Source organism: Caretta caretta, chromosome 6, assembly GCF_965140235.1.
Source record: "Caretta caretta isolate rCarCar2 chromosome 6, rCarCar1.hap1, whole genome shotgun sequence".
Taxonomy (NCBI): Eukaryota; Metazoa; Chordata; order Testudines; family Cheloniidae; genus Caretta; species Caretta caretta.
Genome location: NC_134211.1, coordinates 71,103,487 through 71,130,141, shown reverse-complemented (window position 1 = coordinate 71,130,141; position 26,655 = coordinate 71,103,487). Strand labels below are relative to the sequence as shown.

The window sequence follows — 26,655 nt, the reverse complement described above, 5'->3', positions numbered from 1 at the left end:
GAGAAGTAGATATGCTGGAGGGTAGGGATAGGGTCCAGAATGACCTGGACAAATTGGAGGATTGGGCCAAAAGAAATCTGAGGTTCAACAAGGACAAGTGCAGACTTCTGCACTTAGGAAGGAAGAATCCCATGCACCGCTACAGGTTGGGGACCGACTGGCTAAGCATCAGTTCTTCAGAAAAGGACCTGGGGATTACAGCAGACGAGAAGCTGGATATGAGTCCGCAGTGTGCCCTTGTTGCCAAGAAGGCCAATGGCATATTGGGGTGTATTAGTAGGAGCATTGCCAACAGACTGAGGGAAGTGATTATTCCCCTCTATTTGGCATTGGTGAGGCCACACCTAGAGTACTGCGTCCAGTTTTGGTCCCCCCACTACAGAAGGGATGTGGACAAATTGGAGAGAGTCCAACGGAGGGCAACGAAAATGATTAGGGGGCTGGGGCTCATGATTTACGAGGAGAGACTAAGGGAATTGGGGTTATTTAGTCTGCAGAAGTGAAGAGTAAGGGGGGATTTGATAGCAGCCTTCAACTACCTGAAGGGGGGTTCCAAAGAGGCTGGAGCTCGGCTGTTCTCAGTGGTGGCAGATGACAGAACAAGAAGCAATGGTCTCAAGTTGCAGTGGGGGAGGTCTAGGTTAGATATTAGGAAACACTATTTCACTAGGAGGGTGGTGAAGCACTGGAATGAGGTGGTGGAATCTCCATCCCTAGAGGTTTTTAAGGCCCAGCTTGACAAAGCCATGGCTGGGATGATTTAGTTGGTGTTGGTCCTGCTTTGAGCAGCGGATTGGACTAATGACCTCCTTAGGTCTCTTCCAACCCTAATATTCTATGATTGTGGAACAGCTGCTGGAGGACTGGTAAGGTAAACATAGGCCACACAGTGTCTACGCTCGCACTGGGTCCAGCAATCACTCACACCCCCAATTACCGTCCTTTGTTCCAGTTTTTTTCAGGCATTTTTGGGGGATGGAGAGGCCATCTCTTAAGCCAACTGAAGACAAAATGGAGGGGTTTCCAAGGCCTTTTATATTCTTTCTCTTGTGAGCAGAAACCTCTTTGTTCTTCTGTGCAAAGTCACAGCAACGAGATGGAGCTTGTAGCTACCAGGCAAGTCAAATGTTCATGAATGATTCAGTTTTTTGCAGGCCGACACCGTTTACTTGTTAGCTTGAACGTTCCCAGGAAAGCTCAGATGTGGATTGGCGTCTCCCAAAGTCCATTGTCAGTTAAGTGTTTCTTAATTGGGCACTTACTGAGAATAGTCCTTTCTCAAGAAGCTGACCAAATGCTTCACTGAGTCTACTTAGAATCAAACACTTTGAGATACAAGTACATAGCCAATATTCATAACTTCAAATACAAAAATGATACGCACATACAGAGTGCATAATCATAACCAGCAAACTACAACCTTTCTATAAACACCCCACTTGACCTCCTCTGTACAAGACCTGGTGTAACCATAGGACCCTGACTGCAACAATGACCTATATGATCTGAATGCATCTGATGAAGTGAGCTGTAGCTCACGAAAGCTTATGCTCAAATAAATTGGTTAGTCTCTAAGGTGCCACAAGTCCTCCTTTTCTTTTTGCGAATACAGATTAACATGGCTGCTACTCTGAAACCTATATGGTCACAGTTCATGTCAATAACGTCACAGTGGAGTTACTGCATTACCATAACATGGCATTTACATCGGTGGGAGAGAAATTTAAGCGTAGACACAAGTACAAGCAAATTTCAGAGTAGCAGCTGTGTTAGTCTGTATCCACAAAACGAAAAGGTGTACTTGTGGCACCTTAGAGATTAACACATTTATTTGAGCATAAATTTGTTAGTCTCTAAGGTGCCATAAGCACAAGCAAGGCAGCTTATATCAACCTGATTTTGGAGTGTAGTCCTGGCCAGAGGTGTCCACCTTAAACTAATTTTCCTTTAAACAGCAAGAATTCCTATTTTATTAAAATGCCTTTTTAACTTTATTCTCCTCCAGATTAAATATGAACTATTATCAGAGTAATACTGAGCTGTCACATATACCAGAATTATCCACATTTCTGGACAAATTTAAGGAAAAAAAGTCATTCCATACTGTGATTAAAGAAAAATACTAATAGTAAAAGGTAGAAGCCAAGGAGAGTTAGAAGATGTATAGGGGGGTGGAGGAGAGAATAGGAAATTTAATTTGTTTTTTTGTAGTCCAGAAACAGCTTCTACATTTCATGGTAACTGTCCTGTATTTGTTTTATCATCTGAATATTAACCTTTCACATGATGCTACTGTTAATGCTGTGGTCAAGAATTTTATTGTTGGTTTGTTCTTCCAGCAGCTGATTTGTTTCATCCATCCTTTTCCTTGTGCTATTTGCTCTGTCACGTCTCCTAGTGCACATAAGGATACGGTCATGGGGTTTTTTTCTTATGTGGAAGGAGTGCAGTCAATGGTCAGAACAGGTAACACCTTTTTATTATTCTATAGGTCAGTATCCTGTAATCAGTATCTATTATTCTATTGACAGGTCTCAGGAGCAGCCGTGTTAGTCTGTATCCACAAAAAGTACAGGAGGACTTGTGGCACCTTAGAGACTAACCCATTTATTTGAGCATAAGCTTTCATGAGCTACAGCTCACTTCATCAGATGCATTCAGTGGAAAATACAATGGGGAGATTTATGTACATAGAGAACATGAAACAATGGGTGTTACCATACACACTGTAAGGAGAGTGATCAGGTAAGGTAAACAATCCTTGATGATGCGTTGGAGAGGTTTTAGTTGGGGGCTGAAGGTGATGGCTAGTGGCGTTCTGTTATTTTCTTTGTTGGGCCTGTCCTGTAGTAGGTAACTTCTGGACACTCTTCTGGCTCTGTCAATCTGTTTCTTCACTTCAGCAGGTGGGTATTGTAGTTGTAAGAACACTTGATAGAGATCTTTTAGGTGTTTGTCTGTGTCTGAGGGGTTGGAGCAAATGCAGTTGTATCGTAGAGCTTGGCTGTTGACAATGGATCATGTGGTGTGGTCTGGATGAAAGCTGGAGGCATGTAGGTAGGCATAGCGGTCAGTAGGTTTCCGGTATAGGATAGTGTTTATGTGACCATCGCTTATTAGCACCCTAGTGTTCAGGAAGTAGATCTCTTGTGTGGACTGGTCCAGGCTGAGGTCGATGGTGGGATGGAAATTGTTGAAATTATGGTGGAATTCCTCAAGGGCTTCTTTTCCCTGGGTCAAGATGTCATCAGTGTAGCGCAAGTAGAGTAGGGGCATTAGGGGACGAGAGCTGAGGAAGCATTGTTCTAAGTCAGCCATAAAAATGTTGGCATACTGTGGGGCCATGCGGGTACCCATAGCTGTGCCGCTGATTTGAAGGTATACATTGTCCCCAGTTATGGGTGAGGACAAAGTCACAAAGTTCAGCCACCAGGTTTGCCGTGACATTATCTGGGATACTGTTCCTGACAGCTTGTAGTCCATCTTTGTGTGGAATGTTGGTGTAGAGGGCTTCTAGATCCATAGTGGCTAGGATGGTGTTTTCAGGAAGATCACCGATGGATTGTAGTTTCCTCAGGAAGTCAGTGGTGTCTCGAAGATAACTGGGAGTGCTGGTAGCGTAGGGCCTGAGGAGAGAGTCTACATAGCCAGACAATCCTGCTGTCAGGGTGCCAATGCCTGAGATGATGGGGCGTCCAGGATTTCCAGGTTTATGGATCTTGGGTAGCAGATTGCATACCCCTGGTGGGGGTTCCAGGGGAGTGTCTATGCGGATTTGTTCTTGTGCTTGTTCTTGTGCTTTATTCTATTGTTCAGTATCCTGAAGCATATTAGATTCAAACTTGATTCTTATACAGCTCATTCATTTTCACTTTCCCACGGATGCACTGGGGTAAAATTCAAGTAGGTTTATGGGGTGGTATTTTCTCCAGTTTGGATTTGTTTTTGTTTGATTTCCTGAAAGCACTTGTTTTGGACATTTTTGGAAGTTGTTCATGGTGCACGCTAGCTTTCGTTCCTTGGTGGTTGTGTTTTCCCCCTAGCTGCAAGAAAGTCATATTTTATCACTTGTATAAAAGTGTGTATAGTAGTTTTGGTGTTCCTCTATTTATCCATGTTGTCCAGTCAAAGTACAATTTCTGTGAGTTACTGTATACACACATACATTTTTACTCAGCTGTAGTGCATCTAAATTTTTCTGTACTTTAACATATTACTGTGCCATATCAGCTTCAATGTTGATATATCAACCAATTTCCCTTGTTTCTCTGTTTATTCTCAGAAGTGGCATATTAGCCTTTCTGCCACACTGTATATGTCCGGATCAAGTCAGATGTAGAGATAAGCCTGAGACAGAAACTTTGGATCGAGGTTTTACCAACATTGGGAGGGTTGGATCTGGTGTTTTATCCGAGTCTGATCTCCAGTTAAAAGCCATTTAATAGAGAGGCTTTAAGTTTTGATAGTTTTAATTCTCTGTTGTGAAGATGTGGAGAGTTTTGTGGGCCTGATTCATCATTATCCTGAATCTTGTACACCCATTTACCCCCCTGACAATCTCGTACAGGTATGTTTTTATAAGTTTTTCTGCATTTTGTTTAGAGTTAAATTATAGCAAAGACATATTTCACCCTGTCCTGCAAAAGGCTTAGTACACTAGTCAGTGGGCCTGATCCTGCACCCTTTGAAGCCAATAAACACTCCCATTGATATTATTGCATGTGGGACTCAGCTGAGTGGGACCTGAAGGTACTCTGCCCCTCACACAACTGGCTTCACTGATGGAATTGAATGGAACTATTTACAGACTACAACGGCCCACTTCCCCTTTCAGTTTTCCCATCTCTGAGGTACCAAGATTGGCTCAAAAGGACATAGGACTACATGTCCATAGTTCAGTGTGTAATCTACTACACCTTACTAATGTACACTGTTCAGGGCAGTGACATCCAGTGGGGATGCTATGTGACTGGTGGCACATCAGTGTAAACAGGAAGAGCTCAGTTGCTAATGATGTATTCAGACAACAAAGCTTTATCCACCCATCCTCCTTTTCCTTGGGGATCTCGATACTTTTTAAAATGGAAAAATCAAAAACCAAAATTGCTTGCTCTAAGCTTCCCCCTCTGGAAAAACAGAAGAGTCAATTCATATATTTAGCTTCATTTTATTATATTATACTTAAAATTTAACTCATAGAAACTGGTTTATTTTTGCACGAGATTACCTCAGTTACTCATTCTGTAGGTTCAAATATTTAAATTTTGTTGAAACTTCAACTTAGTTTGAGACTTTCTGATTCCAGGTGTATAATCTCCTTACTAGCAGCTTTAAAGGGAAACTACAGTGTAGCATAAAATATCCTAACCACAATCTCCGATTACAAAAAAGAGGAAATCATTTACATGTTCTTGTGAACAGTATCAAATAGGAAGTCACCCTCATTATAGTCTGACAACATAGTTTCAGCTACAGAATAGAAACTCAGTATCAATGTATAATAAAGCAAGAGATTTTTAAATTTACACTTATTCTATTTTTAAATAGCATTTTAAAATTTGGGGAGTTAAATAGTGGAAATTTAATTTTAAAAACCCACATCTTATAAATCTCCTGTCCTTAATGTTGAGATGGTGCTGAATTATGAATTACTGTGGTTGACCTGGGTCTGGTACAGCTTAGTAAATATGAATTTGCTAGGGGATTTTGGGAGCAGCATTCCCTTAGCATCAGACAGGTGGTATCAAAAGTTACTGAGTGAGAGTGTTGAAACTGCATTTGTATGCTGACACAACTATGTACTTTGGATGTTTACGTGGGGCTCTGTGTATCTGTGCTGATCTGGAAGAACTGTCACGGTCAGCCAATGGTCAGACCACCTAGAAAACAGGCAGAAAACATACAGATGGTGGACTTGGTACTAACTGACTTGCATCAACTGACTCCTTAGGACAGCACAACAAAAAGAGCTCAGGTGAATGATTGATGAAAAGGTAAATGTTAGTCGGCCTTCAGTCTGTGCCTGTAGTCCCTTCCAAAAATATTAAGCAGGAAAAAAAAACAAGTCATGAAATGCCAACAGGGCATATTTCGAGGACATATGACTCCCTGGAGATAAGTGTATAAGTACTGCAGAATAATCCTATGTGCCACTGCCACCCCAACTAATATCTAAGGAGGCTTGTGATGCTGTAGGACGGCCACTATAGCCAACACCCTTCTGCGAGAGATTTTTAGGTCACAGGGTTTCAGGGTAGCCAACACGCTGCCCTGGGGACATTTGACAGACCAAGTGCTTAAGAAGAAAAGGAAAAGAGGTCTTCATCTAGAACTGGTAGCTATACCTGCTTTATTTGCCAATCAGGATAATGCGTAGGGCCAGCATAGTTACTAAGAGAGTTTATGCTTGGGGAATTGAGGCTTATTAGGAAGAAGCATTGTATAACCTTTTTGCTGCTTGTCGGATTTCTTTCAAATAAATAGCTTTGCACTGAAGAAAACTTAAGTCCAGGTTTTCACTGGCACTAATACTGTAAATTCTTCCCAGCTGTGGGCCAATAAAAGACCCAACTCTGTATGTTCAAATGATGAGCTGTATTTCTCATGACTACACAGGAAAATTTACTGACAGGACTAGACCAGTATAGTTATACTGGGAAAATTTCCCATGTAGACACTTATTCTGGAATAAGTGTGTTCATGCAAGGACTTATACTGCCATAACTATACCAGTATAGTTCTGCAGGTAAATTTCCCCATTTAGACAAGTCCCAAGTCATCCTACTGGACTTCCTGCTCACAAGTAGCAGTAAAACTATGGCTCGCTTCAAAACAAACAATAGCACTACTCAATTATGGAGACATAGAAACGGGTAGGTATTTCAAGAAGCTGTTTTGCAAGTGCATTTTCACAGATCCATATTTGCTACATAACATCTGTATCGGTATAAAGTATTTGAACTAATCACTACAGTTTTAAGTACTGTCCCCAGCAGAAGATGTAAGCCATTGCTCTCTATTGCCCTATGCTGTTGATACCATATAAGAAACTGCAGCTATACAATAATTATAAGAGTCAGTCTCATACAAAGGTCAGGATTACAGACCCTTTGAGTAATGATGGGGGACGGGGACAACTTGCTGTAGATAAAACAGATCAAGTATCTATAGAAACAGGCTTAATGTAAGACTCACAAGGAATTATTTAACATGAAAATAATCCATTGATCGGTTGTCACTGCCACTGATTTAAAATCTATCATTTAGATTTAGAATCTAACCTGCCCCTCTCGGGGGAGGGGGGGAGTGAGAAACAAATCAAACAGAAGAAAAAGGTAGAGAAACACCTCTTTTCATACAAGACTGTCTGAAGGTCCAATAAATGTGATATTCCAGGCTGGTACATTATAAAGAGAAGAATTTTAAACAGGCTTTGATAATTATCATTGGAGAGTAGAATCCCATTTAGTTTGCACCAAAACCAAACAGAGCAAATGTTTCTCATCTCTCCAGGATACCGTTTAGAGCCAACTCAAGCACAAATTGTGGAGTTTTACAGATAACTTTACAGCGGAATTGTTGTAACAGATCAACGAATAACGCCTGTGAAGCTAACAACAGGAAAGATATAGCCACAAAGAGAGGGTACAAGAAAGGAGGAAGAAATGACTCAGTCTTTTGAGTTACTAGCTGCACTACTCAAGGATATCACCTTTTTTGACCAGCTTTTTTGACCAGCTACATCATGTTCAGTAATCATTTCAGTGAATTATAAAATTTTTTTTTTTTAAACTGGAATGACTGGTTTACTACAAGATGGGAAACCACGTAGCTAAAAACAAGATTTAAGTCCAGCATGCACAAAGTTGCAGGACACTTCACTCCTGTCGATAACAAATGCAATTTTATCCTCTGGATGTCCATAGCTCTTTCCCTTGCTGACCAAAAATTGGCAATTTCCTCACCCTACCCTTTTATTACTGCCACTGAATGCAGCTCTGTCAGTCCTTGGACAGCTGCTTTGCATGGTTGGAGTGCATTTCATTGTTCTGCTGCTGGAGACTCTTCTTCAGTTTCTTGCTTCTCTATATGGAACTCTGGGGGAATCAGGTACTGTACCTCTTCAGTACTGATTGCCACTTTATCAGGCTGCAGCCACCGCTTTAAATGTTCCAGGGTGCTGAGGGAAAGAAGTAAGAAGTTAAATATAAGGCAGCAGTAAAAGCCAGTACTGAATTATAAAATCTGGTGGTGTTAACCCTCCACAGGCCTTTCTTCCATTTTACAGGCTCTCCTATGGGTACAGGAAGGATCTATTAACTGACTAATCTGTGTGCCAGAGAAGAAACAGGAATCCACTGTGCTCAAGAAGATGAATGTTTGGTTCCTGACATCCCCACATGATGTTTTAATGGCATCTGTAACACAAGTCAGGACACTGTCTCTAAGGGACTGCAGTTCAATATATAGAAAATGGCATCTTTCAGGAGACGGAACTAGGACCTTTGTGCTATGGAGGAGAACATGCAGTCCAAGCCAGAACAATTTCTGTTTCCTTTATCTGACCTACCTAATGAGGATGCTAATACTTAGCACTTATATAAAACTTTATTTTCAAGGGAAAGAGCTCACAGGAGCACTACAGACTAAGCATAGAAACAGAAGCCAGGAACTCAAGAGTTCTAATCTGAGCTCTGACACCAAGTCCTGCCCGGACCTGATCTTACAAGAAGCTCCTCACAGGTATCTCTCTTGCTGGAGCAGTGTGGACTTCAGTGGGGCTCTGCACAGAATCAGGAGCTGGCCTGCATGGAGCTTCTCACTCTAGGATTAGACCTAAATTTTTAGATATTTCCAAACGGAGACATATTCGGCCATATTTTCAGCATGCCTGAGCACCCACCATTCTAAATAAAGCAACTGAAGTCACCGCACCTATGAAAAGCAGGCGCAACATGTGTCAAGTTGGACACCCCAAAATTGAGCCACCCAAAATTAGTGGACTTTTAAAAATTCAGGCCTTACCCTCTTTGCCACAGTCATCCTATGTATAAGGTGGAGATATGACTACTTTCCTGCCTCACTGAAATGCTGTAATAATATCAGTGAATTGCTCGGAAGAGGCAAAGCGTTAAGTAACAATATTACTGTAATGCTGTAATTCCCACACACACACACTTCACTAGAAATCTCCAACAATTTTATTTTACTCTTTTAAAAGAAATCTCTGCTCTATTTGCTAATGGTAATCCCTGAATCAGTCTGACTGGCGTTTCCTCATCATGTTTGTTACCTCTCTTCAGATTCATGTCCCTCCACATAAAATTCGGACTCAAACTTTTCCTGCAGGAACCTATCCCAGCATTCCTTCTTTGCTTGGGCCAGAGTATGCAGCATATCCTTGGAGGTCACTTCCTGAGACAAACCCTTAATTCTCATCAGTCTTCTCTCTGGGCGGAAGAAAAAGAAGTTTTACTGAAGAAAGAGAAAAAACAGGAGGTTATGGTGAGAGAGTTTAAATCCAAAGGGTTAGATTAACTCTACATGATTAAATGATATTTAAAAGTTAACTATTTTACTACTACTTGAAATCTGGAGGAGTGCATTCTTTTGTTTAAATCAATAGGGTTGTTTTTTAAAAATTCCATTATTGTGGATTTCTTCTTTATTTGGCTCATGTATTAACTTATGCTCACTGTAGTTTTGACAGAGAACAATGTCATAGGAAGGAGTCAAATTGGGCCAGCTTGTGGTGGCATAACAGGCCAGTATTTCTTTTTGGAGGCTGTCATCTTGTGCTCCAGACGCTAAGTTGTCGTTTTAAGACATAAGTCTCTAGCCCTTGTGGTTGCAAAAATTGTGAAACCTTGCAACTCTGCACACAGGCTGAAACCGTAACTGTGAGGTACAAAGAGTTCCTATTAGCTGCAACAGGGTACTGACTCCGAAGCCTAGTCATAAGAACTTAAGTGTCAACTAACTATTTGACAACTGATCAAAGCACAAGAGAACAACTGATGTCAGGACATGTAAAGTGTGCAAGAAAGAAGAGAGATAATCACATTATGAAGATCTGCACAACTACTGTGAGGGACTTCTTTTTTTGGTCTCTTTAGTGTGCAGGACTTAGGAAAGTACCACTGGTATCTGTTTTAAGTTTTTCTCCCCCAAGCTGGACAGTGGTCACAGATCAAGAGTAAACTGCATTTCTCTCCATAAGCACACAACATATTTAACAGAATGATTAGAAGTGTCCCAAAATGTTTCACAAAGCAACAAATTAGATATGGGTAATTCAGAACACATTCCCCATTCATAGTTAAATGCAGTGGAAACTATTTTTAGAGGAGGAACAGTGGTTAACTCTGAATTATTTTTGAAAGAAGGTGTGGGATCTTTAATTCACCCATAGAAATACCCAGAAATGTGTAGAAAGGGCCTCAGTTTTAACCGTCCAGCTGAAGCTCAACCAAGCTAATTTTGCAGCTCCTCAGATTGCCAGTACTTCAGTGCACTATCAACACTGGGTACAAGTCAAATCCTCATGGGAGCCTGAGTCCAGAGTCTTTTAATTCAAAGGGATGAGTGTCATCCCAAGTTACAATTACATTAACAGAGATACAGAAGCCCTCACCATTCTCTAAACTTACTTTCTGACTGAAGCAAACTCAGAAATCAGAATTTTAATATCTACTCACCTAGCGATGCTAAATATGTCTCTGAATCTTTCAGAGGTGCCCAGGGCTTCAGATTTGCTTGGAAAGAACCGTCTGGTTCTTCATCCTGGCTTTCTCTACTGATGTAAGAATCTGTGAAGCAATCTGTAAAAGCATCACTAAAGTCTTCTTTCTGATCTGGATCTGGCAGACAGGAACAGATTTCAGCCCAGAGGTCCTGGCTTGACCTAGTTACTACAGAGTCAACATTCTCAATCATTTTCATTATGCAGAAATCCTGAAAAAATACATGTGATGAATTGTAAGCGTCACCTGTAAAACAACGTTTCCATCTACACATGATTTTTTCCCCAGCCTTAAGTCTAAATAGATTTTAGATTTCTAGAAAGCTCCTTTCAGAAAATCACAAAGTCTTGTTTCTCACTTTCCATAAAGGGAAATTTGTACTAATAGATTGTATTTGCATACTGGGATTATGTGATCTATTGCTGTATGAGTCATAGTAGAATGATTCAGAAAAGCTTGCACCTCAGTCAGTTTAAAATAATCTCCAGTTTACACTATATTTTGTAAAGAGCCACCCTGATTTTGATAGGTCCATCCTGTGATTTACAGGCCATTCAGCTAAACCTGAAATTTTCAAACCAAACACTACTTCATAATGCAGCAATTCTGCCACAGTGAACAAAGTCTCAGGTTTGCCAGAGCCTAGTCACATGGACCAAAAAGGCATGATTACAAAAATCTTGTTGCTCAGGTTACGTAAATCCCAAAAAGCCAAGTGTGGATTTTGCACACTTCATGCACATTTTATGCACATCCCCATTCACAGAGAGGCTAGGGCTGGGTAAATAACTGGGGGGAGGCTGCCCATCTTCCATGCAGGGCACATTCTTTGCCTCGGGGGCATGGGCCAGGCATAAAAATAAAGGCTCAAAATCTCAGCAGGGTCAAGTCCAAAGGATGGTGGAGCCGCCAATGGCCTCATCATGGAGGCCCATCAGCCTCGGGGAGCTGCTACCACCTCTTGGGGGAACAGCCTCCCAGACCTTTCCCCAGCTGAAGCCAGAGGTGCGGTGACAGCCCCTCCCGGCACAGAGGAAGCAGCGACACCCCAATACCCGCAGAGCCCAAGACCCCCACCTACCTGAGTCCCTCACTGCTGCCCCCTCTTCCTTCCAGGGTAGGACGAATGGGGACGTACTGAGGTTTCTCTGACGTGTAGCCTGACCAATCAGCGAATGGAAGGGCAGCCCTGCCGTGCCAGCCATTGGCTACAGGAAAGTGCCTATTACTCCTCCTCCTGGAGAGAAGGGGCGGGAAACGTTGCGCGGTTCTTGGCATGACGCCATCTTGAAACCGGGCGGAACTTGTCCTCTTCTCATAACAAACGGAGCGCGGGAGGGCAAGTCGTTGTTACACATAGCACAGGGGTCGTGAAAGTGGGTCTGTCTGCGGTATGAGGGCTAGGAGGAGGCCCTAGTGCGCCTGCGCAGGTGAGGCTGATGCACTGACCCACTCCACTTCCGCAGGGGCAGCGCGGGGTCCTGGTCGGATATGCTAGGGAAGGACGTAGCGTTGTCCGCCCCCTCCCCCGCCCTAAGTGGCCGTTCCCCGCGGGCTCGGTGGGTACCGGAGTCCCTGCTCCGCTGGGCGGGGCTGAGCTGCGCCGCGCCCTGCCTCCCGCCGGAGAGCTCCCTTCCGCGGCCTCCCGCGGCGCCACCTGCCCGCCTCGATCCCAGCCCGGGGGGGGGGCGCCCCTCAGCTTCCTTCACCCAGCGCTGGGGCCTCCAGCCAGTCCGGGGCGAGGGCTGCCAGCGCCGGCCGGTTCCCGCAGGCTCGAGCGGTGGGAGGGTTTGTTTTGTTTGCCTCCGATTTTAACTCGCTGGCACCGGAGTCAGAGGTTTGATTTTACAAACCCTGGTTAGTCGCTGTCTGCTGAGCGCACCGCCCGGGACCTGCCCCACGCTGCGCGCCCGCTCCTGGGTGCAAGCGCGAAGGGAGGGAGGCATGGAGAGAGCTGGAAACTGTCCAGCCCTCTCAGGACCTTGCACGTTCCCTTGGCCACTGAGACACACGTGTTGTTTCCCAACGGGATGTTTTTATACCCCAGTGACGTGTTGCCTTGCACTGTGCTGCAGCTGCTAATCGCTAGTGGGAAAGGTCGCGGGTGGACCAAACCTCTTCGGATAAGTGAAGGGGCAGGAGTTTTAACGCATCAGCGAGCAGCGTTTACAGCTTACTTTGAATAGTGAATTTTTAAAAGGTCCTGGTGTAGCTAACTTTTACACTAGAACCTCAGACTTACAAACGCCTCGGGAGTGGAGGTTGTTCATAACTCGGAAATGTTCCTAACTCTGAACAAACCGTTATGGCGGTTCTTCCAAAAGTTTACAGCTGACTATTGACTCAATACAGCTCTGAAACTTTATTACGTAGAAGAAAAGTGCTGCTTTCCCTTTATGTTTAACACAGTACTGTACTGTATTTGGTTTTTTTTTTCCTTTTTTTTTCCATCTCTGCTGCTGCCTGGTTGCATACTTCCGGTTCCAAATGCAGTGTGTCCTTGACTAGTCAGTTCCTAACGCTGGTATTCCTAACTCCACGGTTCTACTGTAATAACTTGCCGCTGATCATGCTCTGATTCTTATATGCGTAAACTGATTGTGTAATTAAGCAACCTGTAGTTAGGTGGAGAACGCTGTAGGTAATAATCAGCAATATTCTCAGGGGGAATCTTCTGACAAATTAGTATGTTACATAACATCTTGAATCCCTGCTGTTGCTTTCACTTATCCCATTCCAGTGTTGCCATGTGTTCTCCAGGTGCACCCTTTAAAACTAACAAACTTTTGATTAATATTAAAGAGTGGGGTTTTTTTAGTTATTTTAAGTTCTGTAAAGAGATGGAAAAACGTTTTTATCACTTAAGTATGGAGTAGTTTGTCACACATGCACCCTTGCCTTAAGGCTTTCTCTTTTAGGAAAATTCCCATAGTCCATTAATTCTCAGCTCCACAACGCAATAGCATCTATAGTTATGCAAGTTAAAATAAGTGAGGTACTGAAATAGTTTGTGATCTGAAGATTCATTGCTTGTAGGGGTATAGAAGGCATTTCCTCCCCTACCCCTAATGCACAGCACAATTGATTGGGGTGCATTTAAGGGGCCTTGTCTTGAAGAAACCAGTTTTGGCCATTGCTGCTGGTCAGATACCAGATCAGATGGAGTCAGTGGACTGATCTTATTCCTATCTAGGGAGTGGTTGCTTTTTCACATTGACTTCAAATAAACCACGATTTGAGGACTTCAGTAGCTCAGACATAGGTGAGAGGTTTTTCGCAGGAGTGGGTGGGTGAGATTCTGTGGCCTGCGTTGTGCAGGGGTTCAGACTAGATGATCATAATGGTCCCTTCTGATCTTAATATCTATGAATCTATAATTGTACATCAGAATTAAGGATTCATTCCCAGTACATGTCACAGTGGGACTGCCTTCAGGCTTCTCCCATCTGATTTTCTTTAACATCTTTTAAAACCAGTGGGGCAGGGGAGAGGAAATCTCTCAGCTGAACAAATGCTAGTCAACTTTCATATTGCAAGTAAAGTTTTAAAACTGAAAATAAATAATCCACCTCACCCTTGTAATATTAACTGACATCACATTTATACCATTTCAGCGCTGCATTCTGCACCATGGAGATCTGTACTTTAATCACAAAATATTATATGTTAAAGCATTAATTTCACTACTATTCAATATTAAGCTCCACTTGTGATTTCTACAGAACGAGTAAAATCTTTATGGCAAAAGGAATAACTGAAAAAAATTAATAATCTCTAGAAATCCTGTATGGGTATCGATATTATTTTGTTATGAGTTTCGGGCAGAGGTAACCCGGAGTTAGCCAGATATAATAAGTCACAAAAGTAATTCTTTCTTTTACTTGCCTGTGATAAATCCTAGAGCTAGGTTATAAGATTTCATTTAAAACAACTCATGATTTGTGTGAGACTGTTCTTCCTGTAGGGGAAAAAAATGGTCTGAAAAAAGGGTTTGATGTTCTGTGAGTGAATTTGACCCTAAAGATGTCCTTGGAAGAAAGGCTATAGACGTGCAAAATATCCTCTGCCTATGGCCGTGAGCCTGGAGTTTTGGGTCACCCTTCTGCCAATCATGGTACAACCTGGAGAGAGTAATGGTCTCTCTTTTGAGGTGAGAAGGGAATTCCTCACTCTCACTTTTTTGAGAGGAAGGTGTCCTTGAAAACTAAACTTGTCTCTGGGTGGTCAATAAAGTATGTGAAGGAACAGGTAGTTGACATGGAGAACTTGTTACTAGCTCAACGCTATTTGTAATTTTCAGTTTTAACAGGATCCTGCAGTAAGCCCTGGTGGGGATGGGGGCAGAGTTGGGCATTCCCCTTGCCTTTCCCAGCATTCTGGGTCAGACCAAGGCAGAAAGCCATGTTTTAGCCTTCTTTGCTTTTTCCATCTCTTACTTGACTGCATGTCGCTTCCTTTTCATCATTGTTTGCGTATCTAGATCACACTGGTCATGAAAGTTGAGTAATTATAGAGACCCTATGGTTTAATTCTAATTTCCCTTTGCTTTGAGGGCAGGGGGTGGGAATGACTGACCAGTACAGAAGGCTGTATGTAACTGTGATTGAGAAGTACAAAGATTTAAAGGTTATTCCCCCTTACTAAATGTACAGATAGCAGAAGGTTCAGAGATATGAAAATCCACCCTGGCAGAGACTCTACATCTACCTAGCAGCCATCTATAAAGTAAAATTTGGACTCTCAAAGCTGCAATCTTTAATGGCTTCCATCAGTCCACACATCAAGAGCATTAAATCCACTTAAAGTAAAAGCTGGGCAACTGATATTCTGCAAACTGTTGTGGCATGTGGGAGAAAAAAGTCAAAATCAGGATGATGTGGTGGTATTTTAGTGAAAATAGGTGTTTGAGCTCCAGTACCCTGGCCAAACTCCTATTTATCTAGCTTATGTCTTTTCTGCTTAGGTTCCCTCTGCAGCTTTGGTTGGATTCATTCTTTACTTCGTGTCCTAAATTGGTGTGTGGCTGTGACATTACACATGGTATAATCTGGACTGTTGAACAGCTGTGTCCCCTCAGTTCTCCAGCCTGAGGTGGCTTTTATACTGCTCTGCTGTGAAAGCAACCACTCTTGGTCTGGCCTCACATATATTCCCAGCTATATTATATGAGTGCCATGGCCAGCTATACTTGAATTACACTGCAGAGCAACGGCAGCAAATTCCCAGTCCCAGACTTTTCCCCAGAAATGTGCATCTTGTACTGCCCGGCCCTCTCCTGGATAATACAAGCTCATATAAAATCTATCATTTTATTAATAGAAAATGATATGCAGAAATCCTTTTATCCCCAGTGAAGTTTCCTAAACACTTCAATCCAAGCATACTGATTTGAGTAAAACAACTTTATTAACTTCAGGGGGAGGGATAGGTCAGTGGTTTGAGCATTGCCCTGCTAAACCAAGGGTTGTGAGTTCAATCCTTGAGGGGGCCATTTAGGGATCTGGGGCAAAAATTGGGGATTGGTCCTGCTTTGAGCAGGGGGTTGCATTAGATGACCTCCTGAGGTCCCTTCTAACCCTGATATTCTATGACTAAACTACAGAAAGATTTTAAGTGACTACAAGTAATGAGGCATAAAAATAATAATTGGATACAAATAATTTTTTATCCAATTATGACAAAATTTAGCACACTCTTGGAAAAAGGAATGAACATAAAAGTGCAGACTGTCACAGTGGCATTGCTGTATATTGTTACACAGGGTGATAGGTTTAAGGTGTAGTTCTACTCTGAAAGGTTACTGAAATAACATTGTAGGTTTCTTGTTTGTCTTGATACTTCTGCATCAAATGTGCTTAATTTACAGGTCAGAGTCTCTTCCAACACCCAGTCCTGCAAACTCAGCGTAGGCTCTGACAATCAATCTGGGTTTTTACCATCTTGCACATCATCATTAGCAAAAATAGCTCTTCAGGCCAAATTAAGCTCAGTGACATCTGTGCACTACATTGAAGGGGAAGGGATTGCACAAGCATTGCTACCTCACAGACATCATTACAGCAGAATCTGAAGACAGTAGGTTGCACTGATATCACTGGCTGGAAGTTAGAAAAAAATTCTGGTGCATATCATGGAACAGGAACTGCAGCTCACTCTCCCATTGCTGTGTTGGCTTTGAGAGACTAAAAGGATTACGAGCTAATAAAAACTTATGTGCTGACTCTAATGTTAAAAAAAGTACAATACAACTGACCACATATACACAAGGAGTAAGAAAATGCCATTACACTCTTCAAAGCAGAACTGTACTTGAAGTAGCTCCCCAGTAATCAGGGGACTGTTATAAAGCCCTTAAATGACACAGATTCCTCCCCACTTCCTTGAATTTTGAGAATCAATTTTTAGTTGCTGCAAAATATAGAAATGCAGGAGCTGTGTTTATGTGCTATAATAGTCTGTATACTTATAGACTTGTGTAGCAATAGTGTTTAGTTTTTTCCTTCTTTAGACATTCAAGTTGTGTTTGTAATGTTGGTTAATTTTTTAATTAAAGAAAATGAATTTAAGGGCTTATGTGAGTCCAGGGACATCTTCATATCTTCGGAATGGGTGAATCTTCAAAAACAGAGGTCACTGTTGGTCATAACACAGAGAAGTGCAAAAAAGTGATAACTGGATACAGAACCTTTTATTTCTATACTGCTAGTTAGAATCCAGCCCAGGTTAGTGGTGACAGAAAGCTGTTGCCATGTGTGTTTGGGCATTTAATTCCATATTCTCTGGGAATAAGTGTCCACATCATATGAACAATCATCAGTTAGCCCTAACTGACATCTCTGTTCCTAAACTGAAGTACCCTTTTATTCATGGAGGTGCTTTCTCTAGGTCCACATTAAGACGTGTTGGCAAAGCAATATGAGGAATTCTTGCATTGCAGCAATCCGTGCTCTGTCTGTTGTTTGGTCAGAGGGCTTGATTCTTCACGCTTGGTAATGAGGCACATCATGTAACATAAATGTAGTGGTTGCTAAAATTGTTTAATGGCTATAGGATGTGTATATCATTTTAATCTTGGCCATTTGTGACTGGGAAGGATTTGAGTTTTGCTGGGTGTTATCCGAGCTTGTTTTAAAGTCTGTCTGTCTCTCTCTCTTGCTTTCTGCACCCTCTTCCCCCCCCTCCCCCAATGACTGGCATGCAAGGCCTGGGAGGCCACTGTGCATTTCTGAGACATGAGCCGTGTGCTGCAGTGTGCTATATTTACTGTGCTCATGGGACTGTTGCTCACAAGAACCATGGCCTGGACTTCAAGTGGGAAAACACATGCTGAGCTACTCAACAATCTTTACAGTGAGTACCACCAGCAGCCCCTCAGGGCTCACATTTAAAGCTGATAATGAAACTTCTCAGTACTTTAACAGTTGTAGGTTTGATTTTCACATTAGACTGAGTGGGATTGTAATCCATCATTCTAAAATGTCCTGCAGTAGTCTTGGCACTTTTATCTTCAGCCACTTCAGAATCTGGATGTCACAGCCTGAAACTGTTCTGTTTCTAATCCTAAACAGGACAGGATGCTAGGATTAGTAGGAAAAACTATCCAGACCCAAAGTCTCTCATATGTGTCACTTATTTGGGTATGTGCAAAACACCTCTTGTATGATTCTGTAATCAATTACATAGAGCATAGGGAGACTGAAGCTGATATAACTGACTTTTACAGTCAGTGCTCTATGCGGTTAACTCCAATGAGCTGTTTTGGGACTAGAATAGTTATTGGTATTCCTACTCCATTTTGGGCAAATGATTTGGGTTGTAACGGTAATAGCTTTGAATTCCCCTGTTGCTAGAGCCACACAGCTGTTCTCTCAGCGGGAGTTACTGCAGAGAAATTAGGAATGAAGGAACTGTGAACTTCTCTGCAGTCATTCTCCTTAACTTCATAATTTTACATCCTGCCAAGGTGCCTTAATATGACTTGAAGAAACCATATAAGGGGGTCAGAGTGTAATTAAATCTGTCCATTTAGTCCTTTGCCTCTTTGCTGATGCTGCCAAGTGTGTTGCTTGGTAATGCAGGCACTTGCCTGCCAGGAACTGACCTGAGATTGTCAACTTATTTGATGCAGGGCATCAAACTGCTATTGGAGGGTAGCTACTTTTACTCACTAGTTACCTGGGGTAGATGTGAACCACAAACCTGGAGACATGCAAGTAGCTCTATTGCCTATCCCTCCCAAACCCTCCACTGCCTCTGTCCAACCTGAATATGTTACAGTACTAAATAGCTGAAATCTTTCTTTCTGTGGTTTCTTTTATTTAAGAAAATGGAGTGATTAAATCTCAACGGGTCTTGGATGTGTTAACGGCCACAGATAGAGCCCACTACACCAAGTATTTCCCATACATGGATTCTCCTCAGTCAATAGGTAAGAAATTTGTAGCGGATTGACACTTTTATGGTGTGTGTAATGGCTGCACTAATCTCAGTGATTGAACGGTGGAGGGAAGACACAGGGTGAGTTTGTACGTCTTGGTTTACAACGCTAGCAAGTCTTGCCTATATGGAATAGTGTCAAGAATGGGAAAGAGGAACATTTCATGTGCACTCTTACTGCTGGCTCATCAAGAAGAGTATCAGCATGAGTCTACTTGAGGGTTTCTTTGGGAGAAACAGAAAAAGGATCTGCCCTTTGGAGGCTGGGAATGCTCAGATGTGATCATGGGGCCATTATATTTAAAGAACAAAACTCTTTATGAAGCATAGGAAGATTAGCCCTGATGGTTGATAGACCATTGTTTTTTGACACAAGGTATGTCTACATTTAGGGCAGTGTATGGTATACTGACACTTGCATGTCCCGCTGGCATGGGTGGGCAAGTAGAGTGCCCAGTATGTCTGAACTCTAGGCTATATACCTTACCAGCTCATGTCTACACGGCTGTTTTTAGCAGTGTAGTGTCCTGTTGTTGGAGCATTTCCCTGCTGTAGTGAAAGGCTCCGGCAGCTCCCCTCCACCCAAGCCTTTCTTTGCTGCCTCCCCGACTGCAGCCTTTCATTGCTGCATGTAGCTACACACTGTAGTGGCAAATGTGGATACAGGCTGCAGTGAAAGCAGGCTGCAGCTACATGTGTAGTGAGTGTATGCTACATACTGCTCAAAAAGCCATTGGTGTGAATTTCAGAAGTGCCCACAAATCCAGTTGACTTCAGCAGGAGTTGTGTTGTGCATACTCAGTACCTTTGAGAATAGTCATTTGTGAGCCAGAAAAGAAGAAATCCTTAAAACATCTGTAGATCCAAAAATCAAATAGATAAATGCAAACAGTGTAAACTCAAAGGAGAAAATAGTAAACAGTATTTCTGTATGCCCTGAGTAAAGTATTTGGTGCTCTCCGGAACTGGATTGTGATACTTAGAGTGAAAGCCTCCTGGAAATAACTTTTTCCTTCCACATGCAAAGTCAGAAAATGGGATTTTTTTTAAAAAAAAAGGATGGCTCCAAGATAATAGGAAAAATCCTGACTCTGCAATAAAATCCATGGCACCTATCACCTTGAATCACAAGGCATGTTTGAATTGGGGGAGGGGATGTTAGGGAAAATAAAAAATTTGGGGTTAGGCTGTAGAATTCCTGCATTTGAGGGATGAAGCCATTTTGTGACTTGCTCGTTCATGAATACAGGTGTCCGAGGGGTAGCCATATTAGTCTGTATCAGCAAAAACAACAAGGAGTCCTTGTGGGAAAATAGTCCTACTGTATTTTTCCCTCCATGCACCTGATGAAGTGGGTTATAGCCCACAAAAACTTATGCCCAAATAAATTTGTTAGTCCCTAAGGTCCACAAGGACTCCTCATTCATGAATGTCCACATTAACTGAATAGTTTCCATGAAAATATTATGAATGGTACATATAACTGATATGACTGCAGCTAAACACTACACCCACACTTTTGTTTTAGTATTACTCCGTTCTACGGGACAGGTCTTTTCCCTAAGTCACAAGGCATAGTAACCATACTTCACATTGATATTTCACCCATGCACACTCAGCCCTGAAAGCTTCCCTCGCAACTTGGTCTAAATCAACATTTTAAATAAACTGAAGCTGAAATCTCTCTCACTGCGGTATCACAGCACAGACATCTAAATTTCCTCCAGACACATACATCTGTAGCACGGGCAGATAGTGTTTGTAGCTTTTCTTCCTCCTTTCCTGAAATTTTGAGGGGTGAACCTTGAATTATTATTATCCATTCTGAGACTTCTCCCTGCTGCCTCCACTACCACATCTCTGTTGATTTCTCAGACAACTTATTTTTCTACACCAAGCATATTGAAATATCTGTTTGATTTTTTTTTTTTTTTTTGGTCTTCTATTTTGAGCTTATCCACTTTGTGGCTTAATGCTAGACAATTTGTGGTATTACAGTACTTAACTATTTTTGGTGGCTATTACCTCCCCCCGCCCCTCCCCTTCCTTATGAACAAACTTGTAACAGGTCAATTCTGTGCTCAGAATTCTTATTGATTGGAGTGATTGCAAAAGTGGGCTCTAAGCAACAGAAGAACTGTGTTGGTTGTGAATGAGCCTGAAAAGTTGTGTTGATTGGAACACTTAGGTGGTGATGGGAACAGTCAGGAGCTGAAATATTGCTTTGCTGTCATTAACACCCCCTAGAGGAGGTAGTTTAAGTCAGTACATGGTCTCAGATAGAAGGGAGAACAGAAAAGGTTTGCAATATTGAAAGAAAAATAAAAACAAACTGCTTTTAAAGTAGTTAATAGTAATTATTCAGACATGGTCATAATTTCATACTACTTGTGTTTAACTGTCAGTGGTTTCTTTTCAGGATATAAGGCTACAATCAGTGCACCCCATATGGTAAGATAAACTTTCCATTCTATTCATAGCTTTAATTTAAAGGTAGCTTTAATTTAAAAGATGTAATAGCAAGTTGACATAGGTCTTATATGCTTGAGCATTGGACACTGTCTTGTACCACATGTCATTTATTACTGGTGTCCTGTACAACTGTGTGAAATGCTTACAAACAGTTTTAAGGAAGGACAGTCAACCTTGAACAATTACTTTAAACAATAACTCTGTCTTATGAAGGTTAATAATTGAAGTTTTCTATTTTTTCAAGAGATCCTCTTCTTCACAAGCCAGATATTTTCTGCTAAACATTCCACTAGTGAAATCCATATCCCTAACAACTTTTGAAAGTGCTGTCATCAGAATGATTTTACAAACTCAACATTGGGACACCACTGCAAAATGAGTCATGGGAAGGAAAAAGTTCTGTTTTAAACATAATATGCTTGCACAATTAGCACAGTTCTGACTGGAAAAACTGGGGGAGGGGCATGAGAGAAATTAATATCTCTGTGTGAAAGTGTGCATCATGATATCATCTTGTTGGTGTTATCCCCATAGCATGCCCATGCTCTGGAGTTGCTGAAGGATCAGCTAGTGGAAGGAGCAAAGGCCCTGGATGTGGGATCAGGAAGTGGTTACCTCACAGCTTGCTTTGCTAGAATGGTGAGCAAAGTACAAGATTTGCTTCTTTGCTTGAGATAAATATGAAGAGAAGTAATCTGCTTCTTAAAGCAAGCTATTGTGGTTTTTCTCCCCAGATCAGCTTAAACAAGAGATAAATGTGATCCTTCCAGTCAGTTTGAGTATAAACAGATGGTGTATCTGCCAACAGAAGTATGATCTAGTAGACAGATTAACCCAGTATACACTGAAAAGGGAGTGAATTAAGTGCCATATACAGAAACGGTCACTTTCTGACTTTCACTTGCTTTGTTGAATTTAAGAAACATACTCTACAGAAAATGACTTAATGAAAAGAGTTTCTGAAAATAGACTCTTAGAGCACTAGAAGATTGCCCACGACACTCTCCTACAGGGAATTGGTAACATTTTCAAAAAGAAATCCTGACAAGGAAGGCTTTTGGTTCCTCTTCCCAATCCACCTGTAGCGGATGCCTACATCTTTCCTAATGAATGCTGATTAGGAATCCCGATAGACTGGGCTAGTCATCTTTTGGGTAAGCGTGTGTGTGTGTGCACGTACGTACGTGCACACATCATACACACACATACATGTTACCTGAAAGATGACAAGCCCAGTCTATGGGGATTCCTAATCAACAAGAAGCAATGGGCTTAAATTGCAGCAAGGAATGTTTAGGATGGACATTAGGAAAAGCTTCCTAACTCTCAGGGTGGTTAAGCACTGGAATTGCCTAGGGAGGTTGTGGAATCTCCATCAATGGAGATTTTTAAGAACAGGTTAGACAAACACCTGTCAGGAATGGTCTAGATAATACTTAGTCCTGCCATGAGTGCAGGGGACTAGACTAGATGACCTCTCAAGGTCCCTTCGAGTCCTATGATTCTATAAACAGGATTACCCATCATTAAAACTAACTTAATACAGAATTTGCACCTCCTAATCAGATATTCCCCATAATAGACAAGTCCCTGGAAATTCTCTCTAATCCTTCCACTGCAACAGTAAAACACCCTGTAAAATGCACAGTCTCTGTATGCACATAATGAAGCATCTGTCTGTTTTCAGGTGAGTCCCACAGGGAAAGCAGTAGGCATAGAACATATTGAAGAGCTGGTCCGTGAATCCATTAGAAATGTCAGAGAAGATGATCCAACTCTGCTCACTTCTGGACGTGTGAAATTTCTTGGTGAGCTCTGTAGCCCATGACCTTGGTGTTTCATTTCTGTACCTGAATGCATTGTAGTCTGGCAGTGCTTAGCCCTTGCTGTTTCTGGAGACCTGCCTTTCTATGGTTGGCATAATTTTCTTAGTACTCAGGTACTGGTCACAGTAGTATTAATTAAGAAACTATTTTTCTGTTGAATAACTAAATTTCCACATGTAAGTGCAAATTAAAGGTTAGGTGGCTAATAGCACTGACTGAAGCCATATATAATGTAGGCAGGTGCCCTTCAATTGATCCTTCTCCAAGCAGCTCTTTCAATACAACTTTGTCCTTATAGGTGTGCAACAACTCTTTTATGTCAGTACTAAGCCCCTTTTAAGTAAAGATTGCAGTTAATACCAATTAACTGGGTTTGGTTTTTGACTGTATCAAAAACTGTATTTGACTGTTGGAAACTACCAACTCTGATGTGATGGGCTACCAATGGCCTGTGATGTGCTATTAGTTGGGGTGAGATCCGAGTTACCCAGGAAAGAATTTTCTGTAGTATCTGGCTGATGAATCTTGCCCATATGCTCAGGGTTTAGCTGATGGCAATATTTGGGGTCGGGAAGGAATTTTCCTCCAGGGCAGATTTGAAGAGGTCCTGGAGGTTTTTCGCCTTCCTCTGTAGCATGGGGCACGGGTCACTTGCTGGAGGAATCTCTGCTCCTTGAAGTCTTTAAACTATGATTTGAGGACTTCAATAGCACAGATGTAGGTGTGAGGTTTTTTTTGTAGGAGTGGTGGGTGAAATTCTGTGGCCTGCGTTGTGCAGGAGGTCAGACTAGATGATCATAATGGTCTCTTCTGACCTAAATATCTCTGAATCTATGACCCATCAAATTTAAACCTAGGTCTCTGGAGTCCTGTGTCTGCACTAACCTCCTTTGTCATGTAGGGTCCGTCCCAGCTTTGGTTCTTCCTTCCTCTAATGGTGTTGCCTGTTTCCAAAATCTGTCTTCCTTTAAAAATTAACTTTATAGAGCAGCCTGTCTTAGTAGGCTTCTTGTAGAAATCCAAATTGCCAACACAACTGACATACAAAAGCCTTCCTCGCATACCTTTCAAGTGAAAGGAAAGAGAGAGGGCTCTCTAGGTTGAGTTGCCACATGAACAAGCATCTTCATTGCACATTCCCTCTCTGCAGTTGGAGATGGCAGGCAGGGATACCCTGAAGAAGCACCTTATGATGCCATCCATGTTGGAGCAGCAGCAGACACTGTACCAAAGGAGGTAAGAATGAACAGACATGTCGTCTGTCTGCATTCATTCCCTCGCACCCGTGGCTGTAACAGAACTGGAATAGCTTCCTTTCTGTTCTGTGTGAAACTAGCAAACCTGTAAATGCCTTTGGTGGACATAGTAGACCTCATAATCAGCTTTACTTTTGTCTTTCTTTCCTTGTTTAAACTGTTTCTGGTCCTTGCTGATATTGACTCTTCTGTTTGCCAGTTGCTGAAACAGTTGAAGCCAGGTGGCCGGTTGATCTTGCCAGTTGGGCCTGCAGGTGCAAACCAGGTTCTGATGCAGTATGACAAAAACAGTGATGGGCAAATCGTGGAAACACAACTGATGGGCGTGATCTATGTTCCCCTGACAGATAAGGAGAAGCAGTGGTCTCGGTAAAAAATATGTTTCCCTGATTGTAATTTGTCTTTTGTTCCACTTGCCCTTATCACTGGCATGATGTTGACAGACGCTCATTCCTCCAGAATCCGCTGGCTGAAAGATCCATCCCCAGAATCCTAGCAGGTGCAGCCAGCAAGACGAACGGAAGGGGCATACATCCTCGGGCACAGCAAGAGAACTGTGTGCATTTCCTTGTATTTTAGAGACTAAAGAATAATGGAGATTGCTAGCTTCCATCACAATCTAGCCTTTTGTTTTCATAAATATTCTATTCATGTGCATTATCATTGTAAAGGAAGATTCTGAATTTATCCATAGCAGTAACACAGTTGCCTTTTTTTCCACCCATAGGGATGAAGTCTGACAGAGTATCATTTACAAAAAGCTCATGAAACAGTTCCTGAAGAAGCAACTATAGATGTGTATGGCTTTGCTTTATAAATCTTTTTTTTTTTTAAACTTGGACACATCACAGAGGCCTTTTTTTTTTCTTTTTTTTTTTAAAGAACTCAATACGGAGGAGTGAGAGAAGAATATTCCTCCAGATCAATCAGCACCCAGTTCCTAAGCTGTGGAGATTTTGTCTGATTTCTTCCTGGACTGAGTAAAACCAGATAAGCCCAGTTGTCCTCTTTGGTCTGCTCCACATACAATATCTATGTAAATAAAGAATGGAGAATGTGCAATACTGTCTCAGATTTGAGAATTCATTTGTATTGTACTTGATTAAATGGTAGTGCATTATATTCATCACTTGCTCATCAGATGCTTGAAGAAAAATTACAGTATGTATGTGTAACATACAGGAACTCCTCACTTAACGTTGTAGTTATGTTCCTGAAAAATGTGACTTTAAGTGAAACGATATTAAGTGAATCCAATTTCCCCATAAGAATTAATGTAAATGGGGCGGGGGGGTTAGGTTCCAGGGAAATTTTTTTTTGCCAGACAAAAGGCATTATACACATTTTAAACAAGCAATTTAATACTACAATCATTGCTGAGTATGAAGCTTGGTTGAGGTGGTGGAGTCAGAGAATGGAAGAGGGTAGATTGTCTGGCTGCTCCTCTTGCTGAACTTTCTGAACTCGAAAAAACACATCTAGAGATTGTTTTGCTTTCCTCTTTTTTTCTTGGTAAATTTTGTTTTGCAAGTCATTAGATGACCAACTCCCCTAATCACTTTGGATCTGCGTTCCCGGTCAGGATCGTCATCACTCAGGATTTGCAAGCCAGCTTCAATCATTTGGAAAGCTTCAGAAAGATGTTTGGCAGTCAAATTTCGATGGCTTGGTGGTGGTTCTACTTCTTGGCCCTCTTCTTCCATTGCTCTCATCACCTCTAGTTGCATCAGATCTTCACTGGTTAGCTCTTCTCCGTGTGATTGCAGAAGTTGTGTAGCATCGGCTTCTTCCACCTCATCAAAACCTGCTTTCTTGGCCAAGCCAAGGATATCTTTCTTCAGAGTGGGGACAATATCTTTGTCTCCAGTGACTTAACAAGATTTAATGAGGCAGGCAAGGAGGCTGAAGGTGCTGTAGGCAAGG

General features: G+C 41.9%; 2 protein-coding genes across 3 annotated transcripts; one reads left to right on the top strand and one right to left on the bottom strand.

Moving 5' to 3' along the window:
* Positions 1-5,151: 5,151 nt before the first annotated feature.
* Positions 5,152-11,990, bottom strand: CCDC32 (coiled-coil domain containing 32). The gene is made up of 4 exons (XM_048853338.2): positions 11,824-11,990; positions 10,698-10,953; positions 9,293-9,449; positions 5,152-8,179 (listed from the first exon to the last, which is right to left on the bottom strand). Exons 2-4 carry the CDS (start codon positions 10,939-10,941, stop codon positions 8,041-8,043), a joined length of 540 nt encoding a protein of 179 aa, XP_048709295.1. The 5' UTR covers positions 10,942-10,953; positions 11,824-11,990; the 3' UTR covers positions 5,152-8,040.
* A 44-nt stretch (positions 11,991-12,034) lies between these two features.
* On the top strand, positions 12,035-25,794 carry LOC125638073 (protein-L-isoaspartate(D-aspartate) O-methyltransferase). 2 transcript variants are annotated; one of them, XM_048853333.2, is made up of 9 exons: positions 12,035-12,172; positions 17,945-18,092; positions 19,066-19,170; positions 21,598-21,629; positions 22,185-22,289; positions 23,338-23,458; positions 24,627-24,712; positions 24,932-25,101; positions 25,460-25,794. In XM_048853333.2, the coding sequence occupies exons 2-9, from the start codon at positions 17,975-17,977 to the stop codon at positions 25,470-25,472; spliced, it is 750 nt and encodes a 249-aa protein (XP_048709290.1). In that variant the 5' UTR covers positions 12,035-12,172; positions 17,945-17,974; the 3' UTR covers positions 25,473-25,794. The 2 variants fall into 2 exon arrangements, with proteins under 2 accessions (XP_048709290.1, XP_048709291.1); XM_048853334.2 differs by lacking the exon at positions 12,035-12,172 and adding an exon at positions 12,213-12,301.
* The last annotated feature ends 861 nt before the right edge of the window (positions 25,795-26,655 follow it).

Bases quoted from the DNA above. Each gene is read 5' to 3' on its own strand.
- CCDC32 (XM_048853338.2), bottom strand. From the start codon at position 10,941: ATGAAAATGATTGAGAATGTTGACTCTGTAGTAACTAGGTCAAGCCAG. The intron at 9,450-10,697 runs GTGAGTAGATAT...TCTTCCGCCCAG, and splicing joins GACATATTTAGCATCGCTAG to AGAGAAGACTGATGAGAATT. The intron at 8,180-9,292 runs GTAACAAACATG...TCTTTCCCTCAG, and splicing joins GGACATGAATCTGAAGAGAG to CACCCTGGAACATTTAAAGC.
- LOC125638073 (XM_048853333.2), top strand. From the start codon at position 17,975: ATGAGCCGTGTGCTGCAGTGTGCTATATTTACTGTGCTCATGGGACTG. The intron at 22,290-23,337 runs GTGAGCAAAGTA...GTCTGTTTTCAG, and splicing joins CAGCTTGCTTTGCTAGAATG to GTGAGTCCCACAGGGAAAGC. The intron at 23,459-24,626 runs GTGAGCTCTGTA...CCCTCTCTGCAG, and splicing joins TGGACGTGTGAAATTTCTTG to TTGGAGATGGCAGGCAGGGA.